This window comes from Protomyctophum parallelum (genome assembly GCF_964188405.1).
Source record: "Protomyctophum parallelum genome assembly, chromosome: 10".
In the NCBI taxonomy this organism is placed as follows: domain Eukaryota; kingdom Metazoa; phylum Chordata; class Actinopteri; order Myctophiformes; family Myctophidae; genus Protomyctophum; species Protomyctophum parallelum.
The window spans coordinates 44,851,099-44,876,741 of record NC_139704.1 but is presented as its reverse complement, the minus strand read 5'-3'; the positions used below and the strand labels follow the sequence as shown (position 1 = coordinate 44,876,741).

The following is a 25,643-nucleotide window of genomic DNA, read 5'->3' as shown; positions in this document are numbered from 1 at the left end:
CGTCGTACCTTCAAACACCTTCAGGACTTCATTCCGGATGAACGTTTTAATATCCTCCATGGTGCTGACGTGTTCCTGTGTGTGTGTGTGTGTGTGTGTGTGTGTGTGTGTGTGTGTGTGTGTGTGTGTGTGTGTGTGTGTGTGTGTGTGCGTGTGTGTGTGTACGAGAGGGAGAGAGGAAGAGAGACAGAAACTTCACCAAAAGGTATTTAACAGATTAAGAAAATACAATTAAGAGACACAGCAGTACTTCATGTTTTATTCATGGTGAAACAGCAGCACTGGTGATGAAGATTATCACGGCATAATAAATACCTCACTACCTGCCAACTACACAGATTGCTTCTACAAAAATAAATTAAAATTAAAAAAAAGTTTTCGAAGCTTTTGTGTCTTTTTAAAACATCGCCGACAGAAATGGAAATTGCCATTGGAAACAATTTCATATACTTTTATCCCATTCTGACCGGGCACCCATTTTGGTGTCAGCATCATGTTATGCTTTAGCTATTGAAAAATAGCAGATCTACAAGCTCATATCGCGCCACCGAGTGGCGCGATACGAGCTTGTAGGTCTGCTATTTTTGAAAGAAATCGAAGAACGACTGACATTTTTAGAATCTGATCTCAGGTCAGAATGGGTTCATCAGACCAGTGTGTGTCCAGTGGAAACCTCGTATGAATCTGATCTCAGGTCAGAATGGGTTATGCTTGCTTTCTGACTGCTCAGTGCAATCGTCCCACGTAGCTCTGCGATATGCCTGCCATGATCCTAGCTAAAGGCTACATACAAGCCAAATGGACATAGGAACTCGGAATGCAAATCGTTGTTCAAAGCATTGGAATCGCATGAGAATATCCCCATCCTTATGCTCATCTTGCTGCAATGAGCGTTTCTATTTGTTTTTGTGGAGGAAGACACAATGCATCAACGCCCACCGTCTGTGTACAATTTGCAAGGATAGCTGTATATACAGTAAGGCCATATTGGAGATGTTCTGCCGTGAAACGAGAGTGAACATCTTATAATGCAATATTGGAACAATCTTCGTAAGTCCCATCAGCTTATTCCCTCAGGCGGACACTACACTATACAGCCTCCCTCCCCCTGTGCAAGCTTTACAGGGAATTAAAACACTGTTCTGGTCTACTCAGGCTTCTGTGTGCGCCCCAGACATTTTTTTAAGTTGTCCATTTTAACTGACACACACCTACGGTATATAAGTCCATTGGTCATTCATCAAGCTCCATTTTATAATGTGTCCATGACAAATGTCCCCCCAAGGGACAATAAAGTCTATCCTATGATGTCCTTCTCCAGGCCACCGCTCACTGTGTAACACTAGTACAAACTTTGCTCAACCAATTCAAACCGGGAAAGCATCTGTGTCATTTTAGATTTTGTTGGCTCTTCAAAGAATGTGATCATTTGTGCAAATCTTTGAATATATATATATTTTTAAGCTAACATTTTGTTACTCAAATCTTTGCTTCTGGGGGTTCCTGGAAGACAAAATATTTTGACCCCCCACCAAAGAGGTCCAGGTGTTATTTTGTGCAAAAGCGCATTATTGGCTATTTCCCTCAATGAATTGCATTGAATTGAATGGGACAATGGGGTGTTGTGCTAATTCGCTTATTTCCATGTATATATCCTCTCTTCATACATAAAATAGTATCACAAGCGGCACACTTTACTACTTATTTCGATGGAAATAAGTGAATTAGCACAAAAACCCAACCCCCATTTAGGGCTTATGGTAGGGGAAATAGCCAATAATGCACTTTTGCACAAAATAACACCCGGACCTCTTTGGTGGGGACGTAACAACTACAAATAAAGGTAAGAAAGACTTCTAGTATGGAATTCTCCTTTAATGGGTCAAGGCGTTATATGCAATATGTATACAATGTCTGCCATAGGGAGGTTTTCTGATGCTCTGCTCTGGTGGTCTAGACTGTATGTATTTCTATTTTTCTCTTCTTCTCATCTCCTCCCCGACATTCTGTTATGCTCAGCTGATCTGACTCACTCGCGTACAGAAACCTGTGACCTCACCCTCCCTGGTGTTGAAGTGAATAAACAAGGTGCTATACAGCAGCACCGGTCCTCAACGTTACGGGTCTGTAACTCAGAGTGTTAATACTCAGAGAATGTCCTCGTTCTTTGATTTAAAGTAATCCAGGATGAATACTATTATATTTACCGTATTTTAGCTTCCCGTCCCTGTAGAGCCTCGCAGTCCCTCCCCCTTTCAGAACGACGAGTGGCCCAGGAAATGAATCCCAATGCATTTTGCCCATAGGCTTTTCTTAAAGTATTTATTTAAAGACGGTTACGCCGCGGACAAAGCCAACTCGGATCGTGACAAATCATGACAATGAACACAATATTTTGGGCCGATCAAATCATTAGAAAGAAGAAAATAAAGGCAGGAGACAACACTATTTGTTTTGTTTTTTAAATCTGTCCGAACCTCGTGGTTAGAATATTAGCGCTTCTGACGCTAGTGAAGGGGATCTACTGTGGCTCCAAAATGGCCGATTACTACTTCCGGTGCATTCTATTCCGGTGCACACTGGCGACCACAGTGTCGGAGTGAATGGTGGCGTGTAATCGGTTAAATTGGGGTCCCAGTACAGTGTAATTCAGTGATTCTCATGCTTTGCCATTTCAAGCATCCCCAGTGTGAGATAGATTAGGTCACACACACCAGCAGTGTGTTATACCATAATATGTCACTCCCACGCGTATAGGTCACCAAATTAAATAACTGCTCTATTGTTACCGGTAAGTTAATTTGTGAATCATTTTTAAACTCGAATGGCTTGAATGGCCAGCGGTCACTATCACCTCAAGACAATAGGCTATTTGAACTGAGGTCTACATTCTTGCTGCCTCCTTTCCATTGTTCTTGGACGGTATACTACTGTAAGTACTGTACATAGAGTAACACGGTAGAACACAACACTAACGGACAATTTCCCTTTTTGACCACTCCAAGGAACAGCAATGTCCCTATGTTTAGAGTACCAATGTCCCTATGTTTAGAGTACCAACAGGGGGCACTGTTGCACCACTCCCTTCAGACCGGTCAGATTTCTTTTTTTATTTCTGGTATCCAAATTTACAATGATTGTAAAGTCCTCAGTGTTAAATTAACTCTGAGAGCGTACAAATGGAACGGCTCCATGTGGTTCCACTCTCAGAGTTTCTGTACGGAACCCAAAAGGGTTCTATCTGGACCCCTATAGCGGTCTCCCGTAATGCCGACGCTGAGAAGAACCAGTGTGCTACACAGCACTGCAGGTTAGTGTTATTTAAACCGACTCCTGGTCCTTTTTTTGGCTGACGTGCCGATTCTGACCATCTGGGAGAGTTCTTTATTTACTGCCCGATCCACCACTTTCATAACCTACATACCAAGAGGCTGACGCTCTCCAAGGAACCGGGAGGGCCCGCATCTCCTTTTGGGCCTTGAGGTCCCACCGGCCCAAAAGGTCCGTCCTCCCCCGACCGTCCTCTCTCGCCCTGAACGCCTCTCCCTCCAGGAATACCAGGGTCACCCTGCGCACACACACACACACACACACACACACACACACACACACACACACACACACACACACACACACACACACACACACACACACACACACACACACACACACACACACACACACACACACACACACACACACACACACACACACAGTGTTTCAGTGGATTTAAAGGCGCAGTACGTGATGCTGTTAGTGTTAAACATAGCTCTGTACTCTGATAAGTATTCATTGCTTTAAAGCGTTTGTTCAGTAAACAGGGGGTCTCCCCGACCGTATCTCTTGCACTTTTACTGCATTTTCGGCTCGGGATATTATGCCAATTTGATCCAAATCAGGAGGGAGTACTATGCAGGGTGCAGGATAAACAAGTACAAAAATAGCAGACCTACAAGCTCGTAGCGCGCCACTCGGTGGCGCGCTATGAGCTTGTAGATCTGCTATTTTTCAATAGATAAAGCATAACATGATGCTGACACCAAAATGGGTTCCCGGTCAGAATGGGTTAAAGAGCTGTTGTTATGTTATGTTATGTGATGTTACTGAACAGAGACTCTATAAGCAATGAGCAATTAGCAATCAAAATGTTGTAGAACTTTAACTGTAAAAAAAAAACGTCATACAGTTTGGAGCACGGAAACTCTGAACATGAGCAAGCGATAAAGTGGAAGTGAAGCCTCCTCCCCACTTCCCTTCACAGTCTTCAGTGTCGCGCAAAACAATCAAAATTATCTGTTACGGACCACGGTCCTTTTGATTATTTGTTATTTGTTTAAGTATAATTATTATTTATGGTGGCTATTAAATTAGGATAATAATTATAAGTTTGGTATTTGTTATGATGTTTTATGGCATGTAACAAGTTGTATTTCTTTTGCTACAGTACTCAAGTGAATTGACAGACATGGCTCTGAGTGACAGGTCCCTGATTGGACCTGCCCCCTCTGTTCCTTATTGGTTCTCCCTGACAACACCAGTTTCCTGTTGGCTGGGCACTCTTCCTGTCTCTGTATAAAGTCTCAGTTGAACTCTTGCTCTGGAGGGGACGACAGCATTTCAGCAGCAGAGAATCGATCCCTCTTGTCCTCTCTTGTGCCTGCCTTATTGTTTTCGTTTGTTCTTGTTCATTATGCCATAAGTTCTGTTTTGTTTTGGTTAGCCCAGTTCTAGTTTATAGTCATTGTTAATTTGCTTATAAGTTTGTAAACAAATTATTTATCATTGCTTAAATAAGAAGCCCGGTTCCTACCTTCTCCATGTAGGGGTGCCAGGTCTTTTCTTTTGTTAACTTATTGTAATTTTGGTTAGTTAGGGTAGTTAGGGATTTAGAATTGTAATTTTGTTTAACATTCTGTTAGGGCCTTTAGGTAGGGGTAAACTTTTGATTTCCAGTTAGATTCGTTTTGTTAGATAGCACCAGCACCTTGAAGCCAAAATGTGAGAAGTTGTGAACCAAAAAAATGTAAACTCTCTGCTATTGAAAGAAAAGAGCCGCTACAAATAAATTGAAGTTCTTTTCACCCTGTCTCCTCTCAAATTGTGTCATGTCCCTTCACCCTAGACGAAGGTCCATAACATAATCTAAGCATAATATAGATTTCTGCTTAACATAAATGGATATCAAAAAATGTAATGTAAAGATATTTTAAAATATCTTTTCGTGAAGGGAAAAGTTCCAGATTCTATATAGCATTCTGAGATTGTTTAATAGTTGTCTGCAGGCTACACGAGAGAGACTAACTAAAGAACATCACTTAGACCACCTTTTAAACAAACTCTGGCCATGTTGTTTATTCACATCTAGTTCCAGGGGAGATCTATACACATTTTCCTGCACAAACAACAAGGCGTTAGGGTAATGAAGGCACACGAGGGAAGCACTGACATCACTCTATTTAGGCTGGACATCCACCAACGTGGTCCCATTAGACATGCCACACGCAATCACCAATTACTCTGTGTGTGTGTCCACTCGGTCACCTCCCCTGAGGGACTACAAAGCCATGAGGCTTGCTTTCTGTCCCGTATTATCCCACATTTGGAATGGATTACTGTACAAGGTGTGGCAGAGCTCTTTAACTGAGACTTTTAACGCATTCTGACCTGAGATCAGATTCATACGAGGTTTCCACTGGACACACACTGGTCTGATTAAACCCTGAGATCAGATTCTAAAAAATGTCAGTCGTTCCTTGATTTTTGCAAAAATAGCAGACCTACAAGCTCATAGCGCGCCACTCGGTGGCGCGCTATGAGCTTGTAGATCTGCTATTTTTCAATAGCTAAAGCATAATATGATGCTAACACCAAAATGGGTTCCCGTTCAGAATGGGTTAAATACAAAACAGGGAATTTGCATTGAGCGTTAAACACGTTTGATCTCATGCGCTGCGAGGCATTAAGTCTTTAGTTTTAAAACTAAGGAGAAAAGAGGGAGGGAACTTTAAATTGATATTCATGGGAATTATCTTTAGGTTCTTCTGTCTCCGTGCATCACTTTTTTGTGTCATCCTTTTGGCTTTAATGTCTTACTGTACCACGTACAGTAAGGGTACCATCTAAGGGTGGCAGCGGGGGCAGAGTGTCTTGAGAACTCTAGTTTTCGCTGGCTGCTGCCGGGCGCGGCGGCTGCACTAATAACTTTGGGGCAGGCCCCGTCTAGAGTTTAAATGGACAGGTATCAGTCAAAAATGGAGACATCGAAGAGGACGGATGAATGGGGAAGGATCAACATATCGATTGTAAGGAACAGGTCAGCTCCATATATGGAGATCTAAGGGTTTGAGGTCAGATGTATTGTTGCTGGCCAATATTGATGACATCAGGGATCTCCATATATTATGGGCTTAATATTAACAGGGATCTCCATTCCTGATGATGTCATGACGTGATATCACGTGACGTGGAGGTGACGGGAAATTAACTGACGGGAAATGTATCCGTTTTCATAGTACAGTATATGCGAGCGACCTGGTCGCAAAAAGTATCCAATTGATGGATCAAACAGGACAATAGAAGCCGATAGACAGGTACTGTAGGTACTTTTTTGATTGATTGATTGAAATATTTATTAACAGTTTGTAGAATTTACAGTACATTTTAAGCACAAACTCAATACAAAGACTGTTAACTGTGAGTGGACGACTCAATTAAGCATTACACTTGTTTACAACAGGGTCCACATTGTTCAATTCATCAAAACATTTACTCACCCTCTCTCCCTTGGATCCTCTGTCCCCTGGTCTACCTGTAGCCCCCTGGGGAACAGAAAGGAGACGGAATGGGTGTTATTTTACCATGTACGTACAGCCAGGTGCACTGGTGTGAAGAGTACAGGGAACATGAGGCACTGACACCGACTCTGACCCTTCCACGCGAGGAGGAAGGGCTGTTTGCTCTTGGGAGAAGTTACGCTTTATAGCGACTCCTCTTCCATGACAATGTGGAATATTATCAGTATAAGCACGCTGCCAAGTGTTGCCATTTCCACTTATTATATTAAGCAACCTTGGCCTCTAGTCGCTTCTTTTGGGCTCATTTCCATAGACGTACTGTACAGTAGTTGCGTATTTCTCACGAAAGATCTGGCAACACTGCTCTCAAAGGTGATGAAAAACATTGTCCGGAGATTGCATCCACAAAACACCAAATGTTATAATAGATGTAGATAGCAGGTTTCAGCACAACAGCAACGACATGTAAAACCCTTTTATATTCCTTAATAAGCCTTGAATCCCCCTGATGAACTTGCACCTTAAGAAAGGTTTCTCTTAATGTTTTTCTATTGTCTGAGTACTATATTTATGTGTTGTTTTATCTGTTATCTTTTCTCTTTTTTCTGCTGTATAGCTGTTTTTTCTGAAGCACTTTGACGCGATGGGAGTTGTTTTTAATGTGCTGCTGCATATGAATGTGATTTGATTCGACGTACAGTATATATATGCTTCACCCCCTGCTATATCATCCCTCATTGCTCTCCTGTTATTTTCCCCACTGTGTGCTGCTCTGCTCACTGACTGCATTCATTCATTACCTCTGGGAGAGATTCTTCCTATCAATTTCCTGCAGGATTACAGGAGCCAATGCAACGAGACAATGTGGCACGACCGTCGCTTTTAAAAAGCAGAATACGCGGGCATGTCTTCCTGATGCCACTCCTACTCTGCCTGCTTTAATCTGCTCGCACTCCGTATTCCCCCAACGCAACGCCTGATGGGGGGGGGCTTAAATCTATCATCGTGCCCACTGAAATGTGCTTCCCCCGACCGAGCATTACATTAGAAAACCTCAAAGCCAGTCAGTTGTGAAGCAATATGTACGTGTGAGCATGTGGCGGTTCGGAAAGTACCGTAGCTAAGTACTGTACATTTTTACTTTAACTACGGTGCTGTCAGGCTGAAACCTCTTATATGTATGAGGCTGCTTCTGAGAGCTCCAAGAAGCTCCAGTGCAATAAGCCAAATGTCTGTCAGTGTTGGGGTTCCCACCTGCTCTGCTGTGCTACGCAATCTTATGTACAAATTCATGTGTAGGGTATCTGAGTCAGTAAATTACATCATTAATGTCATGACTAACACAATACGTATAGTTCTGTCAGGTTCTCCTCCAGACTATGGAACCATTGGCGAACTTGTCTGTATGTTCGAAACTGAATATGATTGAACTCTTTTTATTGTATATTTCTTTCTATTTTGTATTATTCTTTTTTATCTATTGTGTTGTTGTACTGTACTGTGATATGGATTCCCCTGAGTCTGCAATAAAGAATCAATCAATCTTATCTCCATATTTTAACGTTTTGTGTGTTTTTTTTTGTTTTTTTTTTTTTAATGTATTCGGGCACACCTACGTCACACCGCCAATCTGACTGATAGCCTATATGCCCATATATGGAGGTCCCTGTATCTGCCCGTCACGGGGGGGAAGAAATATCTGATCGGCAAGCTCAAAGCGTGGCATGAATTCAGCGACACGTTTAGAGCTTGTAGACCTGAAATGTTTCATGATAGTTTTGAACTGGAATCCTGCAAAGTTACCATGTTGGACTGTACGTACATAGGCTACTGTATGAGGTTTCCACCTGACAGATTTGACTTGTAGTTGAATGCCATTTTGAGGTATACATTCACTTCGTTCTTATTTAGCTGATTTTTTGATTATTACAAAACATCCATTAACCACTTACTGTAAGCCTTATTTTATACTTTGGCTATTCAAAAATAGCGTTGCATTGTGCCGCATTGTGAGATTGTAGATCTGCTATTTTCAAAAGATGTGTATACTTTTTATGAACGCATTCTGGGCGGGAACCCCTTTTGGTGTTTTAACTAAGCATTATGTAATACTTTAGCTATTGAAAAATAGCAGATCTACAAGCTCATAGCGCGCCACCGAGTGGCGCGCTACGAGCTTGTAGGTCTGCTATTTTGGAAAAATAGCAGACCAAATCTTTGAATATATTATTCTTTCAGAAGTATTTTTTTATTTATTTTTATGTTAGGCCTAAATGGGTTAATTTGGACATTCTGCATAATGAGTACTTTCTAATTTTGATACTTTTAAATACATTTTTGATACCAATACTTTTACTGAAGTAAACGTTGAATTCCAGGACTTGTAACAAGAGCAATGATACAGTGGTATTGCTGCTGGCAACGAGGAGGAGGAGGAAAGGATGCAGGGACCAAAGTCACCTGCTAGATGGCACTGTGGCCCCACCGATACCGCCAGAGGAGCCCAGAGGCAGAACCACCAGAGAGAGGACACACAGTGAGAGAGTCTGTGTGTGTGTACGTGTGTGTGTGTGTGTGTGTGTGTGTGTGTGTGTGTGTGTGTGTGTGTGTGTGTGTGTGTGTGTGTGTGTGTGTGTGTGTGTGTGTGTGTGTGTGTGTGTGCGTGTGCGTGCTGCAGTGAGATGTTGATGGAAGAACAATAACTAAACAAAAAAAAAAACAGAGAGGAGTCGACCCTGTCATTCAAGTGTTGGACGATAAAGTCGCACTGCAATATCAAAGCGACAAGCAGTATTAGTCAGAGACCCTATTTCATTCAAAGGAATCTGACTGTATTATCCGTCTGGTATGTCTATGACTATGTTAGTTAGATTGTTGTACTCTCTATGTGCTGTACAGTGTACAATACAGTACCCACGGTGTCTAATACCACACATGTGATTTAGTTGTTGTTTAGGTTGATTGTCTACCTGGTATCCTATAGTTTCAAATGTACAGCATGCTATCTAGATAGCATGTTGTCTAGACAGATGTTAGGTTGATTGTCTACCTGGTATCCTATAGTTTCAAATGTACAACATGCTATCTAGATAGCATGTTGTCTAGACAGATGTTAGGTTGATTGTCTACCTGGTATCCTATAGTTTCAAATGTACAGCATGCTATCTAGATAGCATGTTGTCTAGACAGATGTTAGGTTGATTGTTTTACCTGGTATCCTAGTTAGTTTCTCGAGACACTACACTGTTCTCTATATGCACTCTATTTAGTTTATTGCAAGTCTGCTAAACGCCTAAATTGCTAATTGTAACAGGAGATTTTTAGATAGGGTAATCACCTCATAAACAGATCTTACTGCATCAATATTTGTTTTGATTGTTATAGGTCCATCTAAAACCACCATTTCATCTCATCTCAAAGGGTTAGCCGCTCTCTATTACAATTGCAATTATATCATTGCCCGAAGGCATTAACTGTATAATTAGGATGAAAAAAAAAAGAGAGTCAAAGTCAACAAAGCCTTAAATCTGCAGGATTCCATTTAGTTGTTATCACTAAATGCTCAAATATGCAAATAACGTCTAATGCACTCTCAGGACGCCATAGCCTGGGGGCAGGGAGATAGAAATGTGCTGTGCCATCTCTGTGTGAGCCGGGGCTGATGTGAAGCACCTTCTATGAGGCACCGGGTTGGCAGCGCAGGGCTCTGGACCCAGGCAGCGGTCCACACTGGGCTCTAATGGGTCTGGAACTCAGAGAGGGTACAAATGGACCCTTATGAGTCCATGATTCCATTTGTACACTCTCAGAGTTAAACTAATTCAGTGATTTTTTTTAATTATTTTTTTCATTTCATTTTATAAACAGGTTTAATGTTTGTCTTTAGTTCAATGTTTGTTTTGTAAACGCCGTTGACAATGAAGGGAACATTTACGTCATGATGTGCCTCATTACGTCATATTGTCTCTTTATTGTTAATGGGAACAATGGCGTTTAATGTTTGTGTTGGCACCGTTTGTTTTACATCACCATTACATCACCTAATAAACATGAGTTAGACTTTAATATATTAGCGCCCCTCACTTCACACGGGTGTGATTTTTTTTGATACAATTTCTCATCTCTGGGACCCCCAGTCGACAATTAATCAGTGTTCATTTAACTCAGAGAACATACTGGAACCAAATTGTGTACCATTTGCATGCTCTCAGAGTTACAGACTCACAAGGGTCCCACCATTGGACCCCTGGTGGGGGGTTCCCTGGAACCCCGATGTTGAGAAACTGTGCTATATAAGTCAGTGGTTCCTAAAGTGGGGTCCGGGGAACCCCCAGGGGTACCCGAGGGAGTTCCAGGGGGTCCCCAGCTAAATGATAGTTTGGAACCAAATGGACCATTGTGGGTCTGTAACTCAGACAGTGTACAAATGGTTCCAAATGGACCCTAACGGGTCCATTTGGTTCCATTTGTACACTCTCAGAGTTAAATTAGCATTGATTTTACAATATAAATTGGGGGTCCAAGTGATAGAAATGCCATTAAATGGGTGTCCGTAGACTAATGCATGTCAAACTGGGGGGGGGTCCTTGAAATTAAACGGGTTGAGAATCACTGCTAGAGCCATAAAAATCTTCTCTTATGGGGGTCCCTCGCATATCTTTTCTAATGGGGGTCCGCGGGCTAATTAGTGTCAATTTGGGGGTCCTTGACATGAAAAAGTTTGGGAACGACTGATATAAAGAAAGGAGGACTCACCTCGTATCCAGGAATTCCATCTTTCCCAGATCTCCCCTGCAGTGCAAAAGGGAAACAGACAAGGCAACAAAGAACAAAGACATTATTATTATTATTATTCCCAACCTTGGATTGGATCGGCGCTGTTGCACTCCTGGTAATCTCCACGGTTAATGAGACGTATCTCAAGCATGCCGTAATAATGATCCTGATTGCCGTGATGTGAACACCGTTCCATTCTGTGCTTATTATACAGGCGGAAAACTACAGAAACCATCTCTGATCGTTCATTATTATACAGTCATGTACAGTAATGGTCGTGCAGAACAAGTGATGGCTGACATGGTTATTTCTCCGTAATATATCGTCCTTGAAACGTTTGTCCACGTTATGTTTAACCCATTCTGACCTGAGATCAGATTCATACGAGGTTTCCACCGGACACACACTGGTCTGATGAACCCATTCTGACCTGAGATCAGATTCTAAAAATGTCAGTCGTTCTTCGATTTTTCAAAAAATAGCAGACCTACAAGCTCGTATCGCGCCACTCGGTGGCGCGATATGAGCTTGTAGATCTGCTATTTTTAAATAGCTAAAGCATAACATGATGCTGACACCAAAATGGGTGCCCGTTCAGAATGGGTTAAAAACAACAATGCGGTGGTGGTCGGGCGGACACCTTGGACATCGTAGCCAAAAACGCCCTTACTTTCAGTGTTCATTTTCACAGCAAATTCAGATTTATTCTTAGTCTTCGACTGTTGATTAACACATCATGTAGTTTTAGTTGATTAGTCTTAGTCGACTAAATATAAAAAAAACCTTAGGGTTTTAGTCTTAGCCTTAAGTCGACAAAATTAACACTGCTTACATTTCGGGAAATGGAAAAAGAGAACCTGTGTTTCAAATTGGATCCAATGGAGTTATTATTTAGTCACAAGCTCCTGTTAATTAATATGTCGCGTCTTGAGCATTGTGAGCTTATAGAGCGGCTATTTCTGCTATTCTCGTGCCACACCGTCATAAGACAAACATACAGAGAAATGTGGAGCTTGTAGATCGGTTATTTTCGCTTGTGTAAGTGTAAAATAGGGCATTCAATTATTTTAAGAATGAAAAGGAAGATGTCACAAGGGGAGATAACAAGGTATATCCCCCCCGACAGCGACGAATGGGTACAAGTCTGCTGACGCAATATGAACAAGTGAATGACCCAAGGCCCCCGACTCAGAGCATGGCACCTCTCCTGAATAACGAATGGAAGGTAGGAACCGTACAGGAACGCCTTGGGGTCCCTCGGGCCCTGGGAATCCCGTCTCTCCGATGGGCCCTCGCTCACCCTGTCAGGGAACAGAAGAAAAAGAAGCCCCGGTGTCAGTCAGTCAGTCAGTCAGCGGTGTGACAAAGGAATGACGCGCAGAGTGACAGCTGAAAGACAAAGTCAAAAGCTGGGGCTCACCGGCTCTCCTGGGATCCCTGGATCTCCGCGAGCGCCAGGCTTCCCCTGTCAATCATGGAGAGAGCAGCGCACGTGAGACAGGTTCACCGGCGGTGTCACTCACACTCTCATTTCATTTACGATTTACAATTTGAAATGTATAGGCACTTAGCCGACGCTCTTAATCCATAGTGATTTACAGTAAGCAGGGTAAACATTGAGGTAATGCATCAAATGCATAAAAATGTGTAATCTACGATCATGGATAAACCAATAACCTAGCATCAGTCTAAACAGTATACCTTAATGTAAAATAATCTACTGTAGAATCAGTACATTGAAACACTATGAACTATGAACACTATAGGATACCAGTCTGTCTACATAACATCTACATAACATGCCATCTAAATTACATTTTAGCGCTACGGCAAGTGCTGGGAGTGAGTCATGCCGTTCTAACTGCAATAGGGAGTTCGTTCCACAGTTCTGGGAGCCACGAAGCCCTCCGCTTCTCAGGGACGTCCTTGTTTTAGTACTCACAAGGGATGCACCATATTGACATCTTGGCCAAATGTCGGTTAATTACACGGTCCAATAATCGACCGATATTGATGTTACAATGCAAGTTTCCAGTAGGGTTTACTTTACGCCAAAAATCACACAAAGTGCATAATGTATTAGGACTGCTGATGCACAGTATTAGCTCACCTTTGAAAGCAGAAAACACTGATTTGAATCCGCAGCCTTCACCATCACAAAAAGGCCTTTTCACATTTATCACATTCAAACTACCGTAAAACAGACTATATTATCATTTTGATCTCGGTTCAATATCAATATTGCATATTGCCGATACCGACATGATGGTAGATGTATCGTGCATTCCCAGTACAGTACAGTACAGTACAGTACAGTACAGTACAGTACAGTACAGTACAGTACAGTACAGTACAGTACAGTACAGTACAGTACAGTACAGTACAGTACAGTACAGTACAGTACAGTACAGTACAGTACAGTACAGTACGATGGTACATTTACATCTGGTTGCAGGTCATTCATCTACTTCAGGGTTGGATTTCAAATGGCAAAGAAGAAACGGAGAAAAGAACAAGTGACTTACGGAAGGCCCTGATATTCCTGGGATGCCCGGGAGGCCGATATCTCCCTGTGGGAAAGGGAAGAGTTCCAGCAGTCTTACAATAGGTGCCACAATGCGTAGAAACAACCACATTACAACCACATGAACCACTTGAACCCGGTGCACAGCTGCTTCTTGAGAAAAGGGCACATTTCTTTTCTTTTTTTTTTTTAAGATAGAAATTTTTTTCTCTCTCTCTCCAAAGTGTTCCAGGTGATGTACAGTAGAATACTGAGGATTTGTGAGAACAGTACACTGCACGACCTTCACTGTGCTTTTATGTGTTAGCACTCTGCTACTGAGTACACATTTCTGACAATATTCCTCTCTAGGACGATTCATTCTCGCTGTAAAGAGAAAAACTGAAACAATGTGGCGCGCGCGCGCGCACACACACACACACACACACACACACACACACACACACACACACACACACACACACACACACACACACACACACACACACACACACACACACACACACACACACACACACACACACACACACACACACACACACACACACACACACACACACACACACACACACAATAACATTTGTATTGCCATACTGTATATGCCATATGCGGCAATTTTTATAATTGCCATTTTTAACCCTAACCTCAAAGCATGAAGTAGCCATTCTACAAGCTCACAACGTGTCGCAGCGCAATGTGTTGTGTGAGCTTGTAGATCTGCTCTTTTTGGTGTGCCACACAGGGACGGAAACCAAGTAGAAATCAGGCAAAACGGGTCTAACCCCTAAACCTAAACCTAAACCTAGCCTCAAAATGCTCCATCTAACAGAAAAAGTGTCCTCACAATATTGTTTTTCTCAAATGATGCTATAGTTGTTGTGGGGACATTGACCTCCACAAGTACCAGTATAGTAGGAGACACACATTTAACCCATTCTGACCTGAGATCAGATTCTAAAAATGTCTATTACATCCTGACAGTTTCATTATTAACCCATTCTGACCTGAGATCAGATTCTAAAAGTGTCTTCGATTTTTCAAAAATAGAAGACCTACAAGCTCGTATCGCGCCACTCGGTGGCGCGATATGAGCTTGTAGATCTGCTATTTTTCAATAGCTAAAGCATAACATGATGCTGACACCAAAATGGGTGCTCGGTCAGAATGGGTTAACATCTTCATTTGCATTCACATTTTTCTTTGAACACAAGCAATTATAGTAATGCACAAACTTGGGAAAGTGTTTCAGGATACGGTTCATGGATACCGGAAAGCATCGTCTCCTCCAAATGTATAAGGCAAGGCCAAGGCAATTTGATTTGTACAGCACATTTCAACGACAACAAGGCAATTCAATGTGCTTTACACACAAAACATCAAGCAAAGGAAAAACAAAGATTATGTAGCGACTATAGCGACTGCCAATTATCACAGACAGACACTGAACAGAATTTAGCCAATGCCTCCTTGGCTCTCGGCTCGGGGCATTCCTGCGATCTGCAGGCCTCCCAACAACAAATCAATACTAAACCGCTTCTAATTTTGTCCATCCAGATACATAATGCAAGGTAAATAGACGTTTTCTGCCATGACGCTGAATGGAGCCAATTGGACATGGTGGGTTTGGGGTCTTACAGACAGCATATCTGGGCCAAGACGTAAAGGAATATATACAACTCTAAGAAGTGCATAAGTGTTAACCCATTCTGACCTGAGATCAGATTCTAAAAATGTCTATTACACCCTGACTAGCCTCGGTACCAGGCTTTCATTTTTGTTGGTGCAAAAATGTAAAGCCTGGAGGAACGCATTGGCCGCTCTGGTCTAAAAGTGGGAGTCAACCCTTCCGGGTGGGCGTCGCTCCAAATGATGTGACGTAGCGCTGCACTAGGGGGGGGAGAGGAGGGGCCGGGGGTGACGGACAGATCGATGAGATCCAATCAGGGCGTGCGCAAATCTGAGCCGCGACCCGCCCCTCTAGACCAGAAACCTAACACGTTAGCTCAGGCTACATCCTGACAGTTTCATTATTAACCCATTCTGACCTGAGATCAGATTCTAAAAGTGTCTTCGATTTTTTCAAAAATAGCAGACCTACAAGCTCATATCGCGCCACTCGGTGGCGCGATATGAGCTTGTAGATCTGCTATTTTTCAATAGCTAAAGCACAACATGATGCCAACACCAAAATGGGTGCCCGGTCAGAATGGGTTAAGAATATATTAGTGTTGGTACAGTAAGTGCTCAAGCCGTGCTCCTGCTGTAATGTGACTCGCGGAGAGGAAGCATGCCCTCACTGTAATCTGTTTATGTCACGGAGGATGACAGACGGTACTGTAACTGTAGGTACTGTATAGCCCAGAGATTCTCAACCAGGGGCTCATCGTCGATGTGTCCGCGGCAAAACTTGGCCTCGAACCGAGGAACATTTTAAATTTAGTTTTTACACACAGTTATAATGTTCTTATTTTTTATCACAAGACCCAATTACTGAATGTCAGTCTCAGAATATGTACAGTATGACAGTGATTTACTGTACGGCACTGTGGCATATTATTAGTGCAGCTGGTACAGTGAGTGGGTTCTCAGACATTTTATTCTCAAGGACTCCCATAACTCAAGAGTGTACAAATGGAACCAAATTAACTGGTACTCTCGAGAGTTACAGACCTGTCCGTTTGGTTGCGTTTGTACGGTCTTAGGAGTTACAGGCCCATTTGGTTTCTAACGATCAATCATTTACATGACAGTGGTTTTCAACCAGTGGTCCGGGGACCACCAGTGAGCCCCTTGAGGGGGTTGCAGGTGGTCCACAGCAAAATGACGGCGCTTGGACCCTTATAGATCTTTAAGAGATTCAAGATTCAATAATTGTATTGCCGTGTCAACAAGTTGATAGGAATTTGTCTTGGTTTATACTCAACATATACAGACAACCATAGATACAACAAGAAAGACAATACACTACAAAAACCAGCAGCACAGGTTTTTTTTTTAAGTGCTATATGCAATTATGTGCCCAATGAGTCAAGTTCAGATGTCTAATGGCTACGAGGTAAGTGCTATCTCTGAAGTGAGATGTTGAGCTCTTGATACTTCTATATATCTCCTGCCTGCCTATCTTTAACTCTTGAGAGTTAAATATAACTATCAAGAGTTAAATTATTGTTAAACATATTCTGCTTTAATATGCAAGACGTCTACACAATTAGAGAATGTAGAAGAATTGTTATTTTGATCAACGTTTGCCTGCTGTCTCTCTGATGTACCAACATCAATCATGGAATAATGGACAAAATGTTATCGGAAATATTAAAGAAATATCGAAATATTAAAGTTTTGGGTCTGAAAGCCTAATCTCAAGTGGCGAATAAATAATGGACCTTATGGCTTGGACCCCCTTGGAAACCCCCCCACGGACCACTGGGGTCCCCCCCCCCCCCTCCTTGGAAACCCCCTCGAGGACCCCTGGGGTTCCCCTTGGAAACCCCCTCGAGTTCCCCAGATGCCATGCTGAACTTACCTTGGCACCGGGCAGACCCTCCAGACCGGGCAGTCCCATGAGTCCTGGTTCACCCTGTCCACGGAGAGCACATTTACATCAGATTAGGGCTTCACAGATGTACACAAAGACATTATGAATCAACCACTTAAGCACTATCACGGGTATACAATAGTTCGTTTCGAGGAAGCAATCTGATTGGTTGAAACAGCCTTCTAGCTGTGCTTCAAACCAGCCTCATGGAACGACTAATCAAAACAAAGAATGCAGCTGCTCTGTTCTCCCAGAGTGCAGCATACTCGGTAGTCAGTGGCTAGGCTAGCTAGTTTCTAGGGACATTTGTAGTCATTAGATAAATATGTTTTTTCAGCGATTTTCTTAGTTTTAAGTGTAACTGTATAATTGCAATATTCACCGAAATATAGTATAATATATATAGTACCGAAAGCAATGCAGAAGTGCATTAATAACAAACCACCCCTTCTCGTGTAATATTGCTTAAATAAATGGTGAAAATAGCTGATCTACAAGTCACAGCAGCAATTTTCACTATTAAAACAATATATATTTGAAATCTTTTGAGATAATTGTAAAAAAATAAATTGTAGGAAAAATGGGTCTTGACGAGAGTTGCCCCGATCCGAAAATTGGGGCCGATCACTTCATTTTCAAATTAACGGTATCGGACCGGGACATCCGTGCAATGTATCAATAATATATCCATATCATGATATAATTAGACCGGATATTGTTTGTGATTTTGGATATTGTGCTATTGTGATATAGCATACCGGTAAGTGTAATAAAGTGTATAAAAATATAAATATCGGATCAGGAAAAATCGGCAGATACTCAAAAACGTGATTGGGACATCCGTAGTCCCGACCCATTGTTTGCGAAATGCTGCCCTAAGACAGTAAACAGCAGGTCTTCAAAGGGACGTACAGGGAGATAATCTACGGTCGGTCAATCAACCATTTAGCACACAGTTACAGTACGTTACAATCATCAACGTACAGTAATCACACACAAAAGCATCAAAAGTAGCAGATCCACACGCTCATTTGGTGACGCGTTTTGAGCTCGTACATCTGCTGCTTTTTGCTACTTTAAAAATTTGGATCCTGAAAAGTAACAGTTTATAGGACATAATATGAGGTTTACAGTACACCCGACAGAGACGATAAGGCGAGTACATTCATTTCTGTCAAGGGAAACAATTTCACATGAATTCACAGCTCGTCTCTCTCGCTGTGCCTGGTTAGACATGAATAAACAGCAGGCCTGTCATTATGGATGTCCATTCCACAGTCTGGAGTGACGTGTGGGATGTTATGGTACTGTACCCATTCTGACCTGAGATCAGATTCATACGAGGTTTCCGCCGGACACACACTGGTCTGATGAACCCATTCTGACCTGAGATCAGATTCTAAAAATGTCAGTCGCTCTTCGATTTTTCAAAAATAGCAGACCTACAAGCTCGTAGCGCGCCACTCGGTGGCGCGCTATGAGCTTGTAGATCTGCTATTTTTCAATAGCTAAAGCATAACATGATGCTAACACCAAAATGGGTGCCTGGTGAGAATGGGTTATCTAATCATTTAGCACCATTATCATCGTCATCCAAAACTGGTAAAAACAAGGGCTAAAAAACGTATTTTTGTCTTTATTGAAGAAAGAAAAAGAAAAGCAAATTATTATCTATCTTTTTTTTCTTTACTTTATCTGTGAATTACAGTATCCACTTAAACCATTTACTTAGTCGACCGATTTACAAGGGCTCCTGTTTTTGCAAGAAGACCCGCTTAAAGTCCAGAGGCGACCGAGCCTTTTCTGTTGTAGCCCCTAAACTATGGAACGCACTCCCCTCCCACGTCAAACTGGCCCCCTCCATCGAGACCTTTAAATCCCGCCTGAAGACCCACCTCTTTACCTTGGCTTTTAACCCCGCTTGAGTTCCTTTGGTCCTTGTATATATGTTTTGTCTCACTGTGATGCTGTTGTTTTTTCTGTTTCTGTAATGTGTCTCAGTTGTTGTCACTGTTTGTACTTTGTTTTCTCGCTGTTGTTTTTCTGTGTGGTAGCTTTAGTGCACTTGTTTTTATTTTATTTTTTCTCCTGTACAGCACTTTGTAAACTCTGAGTTTTAAAACGTGCTATATAAATAAAGTGGATTGGATTGGATTGGATTGGATTTGCAGCAGGGGCCATAATATGGCCCCTGCTGCAAATCCAATCCAATATGTATAGGGCCAGTGTATAGGGAGGAGTTTCACTCAGAACGTGCCACTGACAAGCAAACTTACGAACTACAGACTGGCAGCCAAGTAGCCTAGCATCACAACTGGCCTACATGTAGGCGCAAAGATGGCGCCCAAATAAGCCCAAATCCTACCGAACGCGTCACTAATATATGCTCCCCCCTATACACTTTATAGTAGAGTCTACAAGCTCACACTTGTCGTAACGCAAACGCTTCGTAAGCTCATTAGTCCTGCAATACGGATGCGAGGTTAAATATAGTCCTACAGTATACTGTACAGTGTACACGGCCGCTACAGTATACACGACACGTACATTCTACCTCCAGCTGTGCCGAGACGAGAAGCTCCGTTTTGAAAAGTACAATTAGACACTAAAAATAGAGGCCCGCGTTCCATGTATATGTAGCTATAGTGGAACAAAGTGATGGCCTCCGTCTGGTGTCCTCTTGCTTGGGCTACCGTGGAGAAATGCCATTACGCAGCGGAGAGAGAGAGAGAGAGAGAGAGAGAGGGAGAGAGAGAGAGAGAGAGGGGGGGGGGGGGGGGGGGCAACGCGTTGTGACATAGACGGATTGCGTGGGTAATCGTCACACATGTAGATTGTCATGAATAAGCGAGTATGGCTAAAGGGAGAGTGTGGGGGCCGTGCAGCCCCCAGGATCAGCATGGGGAGACGGATTGGGGCAATTCCGCTACGGCACTGAGGCACCGCTCGCACTATTTATTAAAATGTCAAATTAACATCCCGGTGAAAAATCGCCCCCCTGCAACAAAACAATAAAAAAAGAAAGAGAGAGAGAGAGAGAGAGAGAGAGAGAGAGAGAGAGAGAGAGAGAAAATGCAATTGGTCCCCTGAGAATAAAGAATTCAAGTTGATATGAGACGGTTTGTATTGCTGCCATGTCTCAGCTCTGTGGATAGTTTCAGGGCAGTAAGGTGTGTGTGTGCGTGTGGTGGTGGGTGGGGGGGGGGGGGGTAATTTGATAATTGCAGGAGGTTGTGTGTGTTGAGTTGAGAGCAGAGGGTTTGCCAAACAATGGGTTGGAACCTGGGTCCCATTTGTGGGGTAGACGGTCGCAAGTAATATATTATATATATTTTTTCTTTTTACATTTCCTAAAGAATATATATATATTATGTATTGTATAAGCATGTTTAGCCCATATATAGAGATCCCTGATGTCATCAATATTGGCCAGCAACTCTACATCTGACCTGGTCTGACATTCCATATGTTGATCCTTCCCCATCCATCCTTCCTCTTCGATGTCTCCCTTTCAAACTCTACAACTCTACCAAAGTTATTAGTGCAGCCGCGCCCGGCAGCCAGTGGAAACTAGAGTTATCAACAGGGCCCTCATCAAACCCTGTACACTCAAGAGAATGTCCCTGCTCTACCACCCTTAGATCTGACCTGTTCTGACATTCCATATGTTGATCTGACCCCATCAAACCCTGTACACTCAAGACATGCTCCTTATATGACCAGTACAGAATTCATTCCATGTTGATCTGCCCCCCCCCCCCCCCATGCTAAAGCACCAGCGCTCGCCCAGCAGTCTGCCGCCAACGAGGCGGATGCATGCTCGTTTTACTGGTATATTATATAACTGAATGAAATAAAATAAAAATCCAACTCACAGCAGATCCATCGTCTCCTTTGGGACCCTGGAGAGGAGGAGGAGGCACATTAACCATGTGGAAAATACTAATACTGGTAATGCAGCAATCACATCACATCAATCAACACATATCTATCATCCATATAATATGCATTTTATAAATGACCACTTGGCACAGTACAGTTTGTGCATCGCGACGAGATTGTGAGGCGAAATGTATATAGCGCTGAAGTGGTTAATGTGTGTTATGTAATTCTAATCAAAATCTACAAAGTAACTAGTAACAAAAGTTTTCAAATAATAGCGGAGTAAAAGTACAATATTTGGATCTGAGATGTAGTGGAGTAGAAGTAAAAGTACAGGAAATTGGAAATAGTCAAGTAAGGTACAAATACCACAAAGTTGTACTTAACCCATTCTGACCTGAGATCAGATTCATACGAGGTTTCCACTGGACACACACTGGTCTGATGAACCCATTCTGACCTGAGATCAGATTCTAAAAATCGTTCTTCGATTCTTTTCAATAGCAGATCTACAAGCTCATATCGCGCCACCGAGTGGCGCGATACGAGCTTGTAGATCTGCTATTTTTCAATAGCTAAAGCATAACATGATGCCAACACCAAAATGGGTGCCCGTTCAGAATGGGTTAAGTTCAGTAATCAGTACTAGATCTAACAAACTGTAGATCATGAATAGTAGCATTAATATGCAGCGTGTACATTCTTATGTGGCACCAGCGATCTCCCATACCAGTCTAAATATAAGCAGCCTATTGATGAATGTAAACCCCTTTCCCTCTTAACACTGATTAAGATGCTGTCTTATTGATTGCTCCGTTGGAGCCGATTGGCCGTGATGGATGCAGTACAGCAGGAGAAGCCTCCGTTCTTATACTGTTGTACGGCAGTACGGGGGGGGGGGGGGGGGGTCTGATCATGGAGTGCTGGGTGCAGTGGACAGTGGTGGAAAGTAACTAAGTACAGTACATGTGCTCCAGTACCGTACTTAAAGGACCACTTCACCAACTTTCAACCTATCTTCATATAATAGGTCCTCACTAATAATCATGATAAAGTGGCACGATTTGTTTCTACTCAGTCTGTCTCATAGGAGGGCTGTGGGCAGTTTAGAATCCAGTGACATCATCATTAGGCAGATCATTTTTTAAACAAGATTCTTTTACAATTTTTTTTAGATTTTCATTATTGTGAGAACGATGGCTTCCATTTTCGCATTGCAACTTTTCAGGACTAGAAAGCCTGCAGTTTCTATTGGCTTGTATTCCCCATCGATGATGTCACTGGAGGACGGTTTCTGAACTGCCCACAGCCCTCCTATATGAGACACAGACTGAGTAGAAAAAAAATGCGCCACAATTGGTCCTCACTAATGGTTATTAGTGAGGACCTATTATATGAAGATGGGTTGAAAAGTGGTGAAGTGGTCCTTTAAGTACAATGTCGAAGTTTCTAATCCCAGAGGCAAATATTCAACTTTTACTCCACTACAATTATTTGAACATTTGACTTACTAGTTTACTTTGTAGATTTGTATTATTATTACAAAACATGCATTAACCACTTTAGTCTTATAATGTCAGCTATTTGAAAATAGCAGATCTACAAGCTCACAATGTTAGATCAGCTATATTTTCAAAAGATTTAGAACTTGTGAAATGGGACATTCTGCAAAATGAGTACTTTTGCTTTTGGTATAATTTAATTACATTTTGATGCCAATGTTTTTGTAGTTTTACTCAAGTAACATTTAACCCATTTTGGGCGGGCACCCCTTTTGGTGTTTTAAACATTATGTTATAATTTAGCTATTGAAAAATAGCAGATCTACAAGCTCATAGCGCACCACCAAGTGGCGCGCTACGAGCTTGTAGGTCTGCTATTTTTGAAAAATCGTGAAAATGTGCCTCAAATTTTGAATATATTTTTTCAGAACGAACGTTTTTAACTCAAATCTTTGCTTCTGGAGAGGTCCCTGGAACAACATATTTTCAGATGGGGGTCTCGGTGGCCAATTACAGATCATTTTTGGGGTCCTTGGCATGAAATATTGAGTGATGAAAACTGTCAGGATTTAGAAGGCTTTTTTTATTTCGATGTCAGGCCTAAATGGGTTAAATACCGGGACTTTTACTTGTAACCAAGTATTTCTAGATTGTGGTATTATTGATACTTTTTACTCAAGTAAAAAAAAGGTGTACTTTTCCCCACCGCTGTGCAGTGAGTGAATGTCTCCCACAGCCAGCAGTGAATGGGGGAGATTACAGTGTGTCTGATAACAGAAGAGCAGGGCGCGCTGATAAGGAAACCAGGTCACATGGCCTCGGCCCCGGGCGGTGCAGAGCGGCTTAAGTTCTGAGTCCGTTCTACATAATCGTGGTTGTCGGGCAGAAAAAACTTGTATCTCAATTTATTTATATATACTTTTTATATTTTAATGTTTTCTTTTGTAAATTAACGCCCTACTTCACTGTACAAGGGGCGTCACGCAAAAATAGCGAGAATGGGCAGATCTACAAGCTCAAAATGATGCATTGTTGTGTGAGCTTGTAGTTCTGCTATTTTCCACTGAGCCGCTGGTTCTCTCCCCCACCCCCATTAACCCATTTAGGCCTGACGTCGAAATTTAAAAAAAACAAGTTTTCTAAATCATGACAATTTTCTGAAAGATTTGAGGCACATTTTAACGATTTTTCAAAAATAGCAGACCTACAAGTTCATAGCGCGCCACTCGGTGGCGCGCTATGAGCTTGTAGATCTGCTATTTTTCAATAGCTAAAGTATAACAATGTATGTAACCACCAAAAGGGGTTAATTCAAGCAAAGAAACAGTTTTGGACTTAGGAGGTTTCCACCCCGACAGCGGCGGTATCAGCGACGCTGTGCCTCTCATTCATTCACACCCGTTTGAGAGGCAGGAAGCCTCTTCAGCTCTCTCTCTCTCTCTCGGAAGGAACAGGACATAATGCGACAGACACACAGGGGGCTTCCAAGGGCCAGATAACACTCCAGCACCACTCACTCCAATATACAGCCGTGTAAATCGTGTAATGTTCAGCTTTAGCCAGGTCGTGGAGCCCAAATGCCATATCATTACATTCCATTCATTACATTATTTCACTGGGCAAGTGAAGGTTTTTTAAGGTAAAAGGTTTTTTTTCTCTGTTGCTTCAGGCAAAATGTCCCTTACCGGTGGGCCAAGGGGTCCAGGAGGTCCTAGAGTCGCTCCGCCGCTCTGAAAAGATACTGCCGTTATCATTATATGACTGAATACTGTATCTTCACGGTATGAAGTGAAGGGGGGAAAACGTTGCAATATTGTATTTTACTTCTCGCATGCATTTCAATTGCATTCTACTTAAAGGACAACTTTAGTTTTTTTCAACCAAGGTTCATGTTTTAGGTTGTTATTAGAGAAAGTAAAAGATGAGTGTTATTTCTTTTTCATTTGCTGCTTTCTTTCGTTTTAGGGATTTTAGCTCTTTTTGACAGGGGGGCGGGGGCATTCGAGCATGGGGCTAAATATGTATTTTTTTACAAAATTTTATGGTGATTTATTTTTGTATTATTTACTATAGTCCTAATAAACCCCAGGAAATTACATCTGGCCACAACAGATCACAGGATCTACTGAATGTGAAGGTAGCCTACTGGGGGAAGGCTTATACTGTGTGTATAGGCTCAATATGTCAGTTTGTCACATTCAGTAGATCCTGTGATCTTTTGTGGTCAGATGTAATTTCTTGGGGTTTATTAGGACTATAGTAAATAATGAAAAAATGGATCGCCATAATATTTTGTAAAAAAATACATATTTAGCCCCATGCTCGAATGCCCCCGCCCCCCTGTCAAAAACTGCTAAAATCCCCAAAACGAAAGAAAGCAGCAAATGAAAGAAAATTAACACTCACCTTTTAGTTTCTCTAATAACAACCTAAAACATGAACCTTGGTTGAAAAAAACTAAAGTTGTCCTTTAATCCACTGAGCAATAGTCGGCTATTAGACGTCCGTCTTAAACCGGGTTATAATTGGTCTAAAAGTGAACGTTTTTTAGTGGTCTAGTCTTAGCTTTTTTGATGTGTCTATAAGTACAGACTGTCCATATACGTGTTGAAATTACGTTGTTTCAACAT

At 42.1% G+C, this 25,643-nt stretch overlaps 1 protein-coding gene across 1 annotated transcript in view; it reads right to left on the bottom strand.

Annotated features, from left to right (window-relative positions):
• LOC310865983 (uncharacterized protein) overlaps positions 1 to 25,643 on the bottom strand; it is an 83,439-nt gene that overhangs the window by 21,512 nt on the left and 36,284 nt on the right. Inside the window, exons 15-24 of the mRNA XM_083775227.1 lie at positions 24,699 to 24,743; positions 21,505 to 21,531; positions 17,618 to 17,671; positions 14,096 to 14,140; positions 12,991 to 13,035; positions 12,809 to 12,871; positions 11,550 to 11,585; positions 6,774 to 6,818; positions 3,425 to 3,568; positions 9 to 75 (exon numbers count right to left, since the gene is read on the bottom strand). Of these exons, the coding sequence (XP_083631353.1) occupies positions 9 to 75; positions 3,425 to 3,568; positions 6,774 to 6,818; positions 11,550 to 11,585; positions 12,809 to 12,871; positions 12,991 to 13,035; positions 14,096 to 14,140; positions 17,618 to 17,671; positions 21,505 to 21,531; positions 24,699 to 24,743 (571 nt within the window). The remainder of the gene's footprint in view (positions 1 to 8; positions 76 to 3,424; positions 3,569 to 6,773; positions 6,819 to 11,549; positions 11,586 to 12,808; positions 12,872 to 12,990; positions 13,036 to 14,095; positions 14,141 to 17,617; positions 17,672 to 21,504; positions 21,532 to 24,698; positions 24,744 to 25,643) is intronic.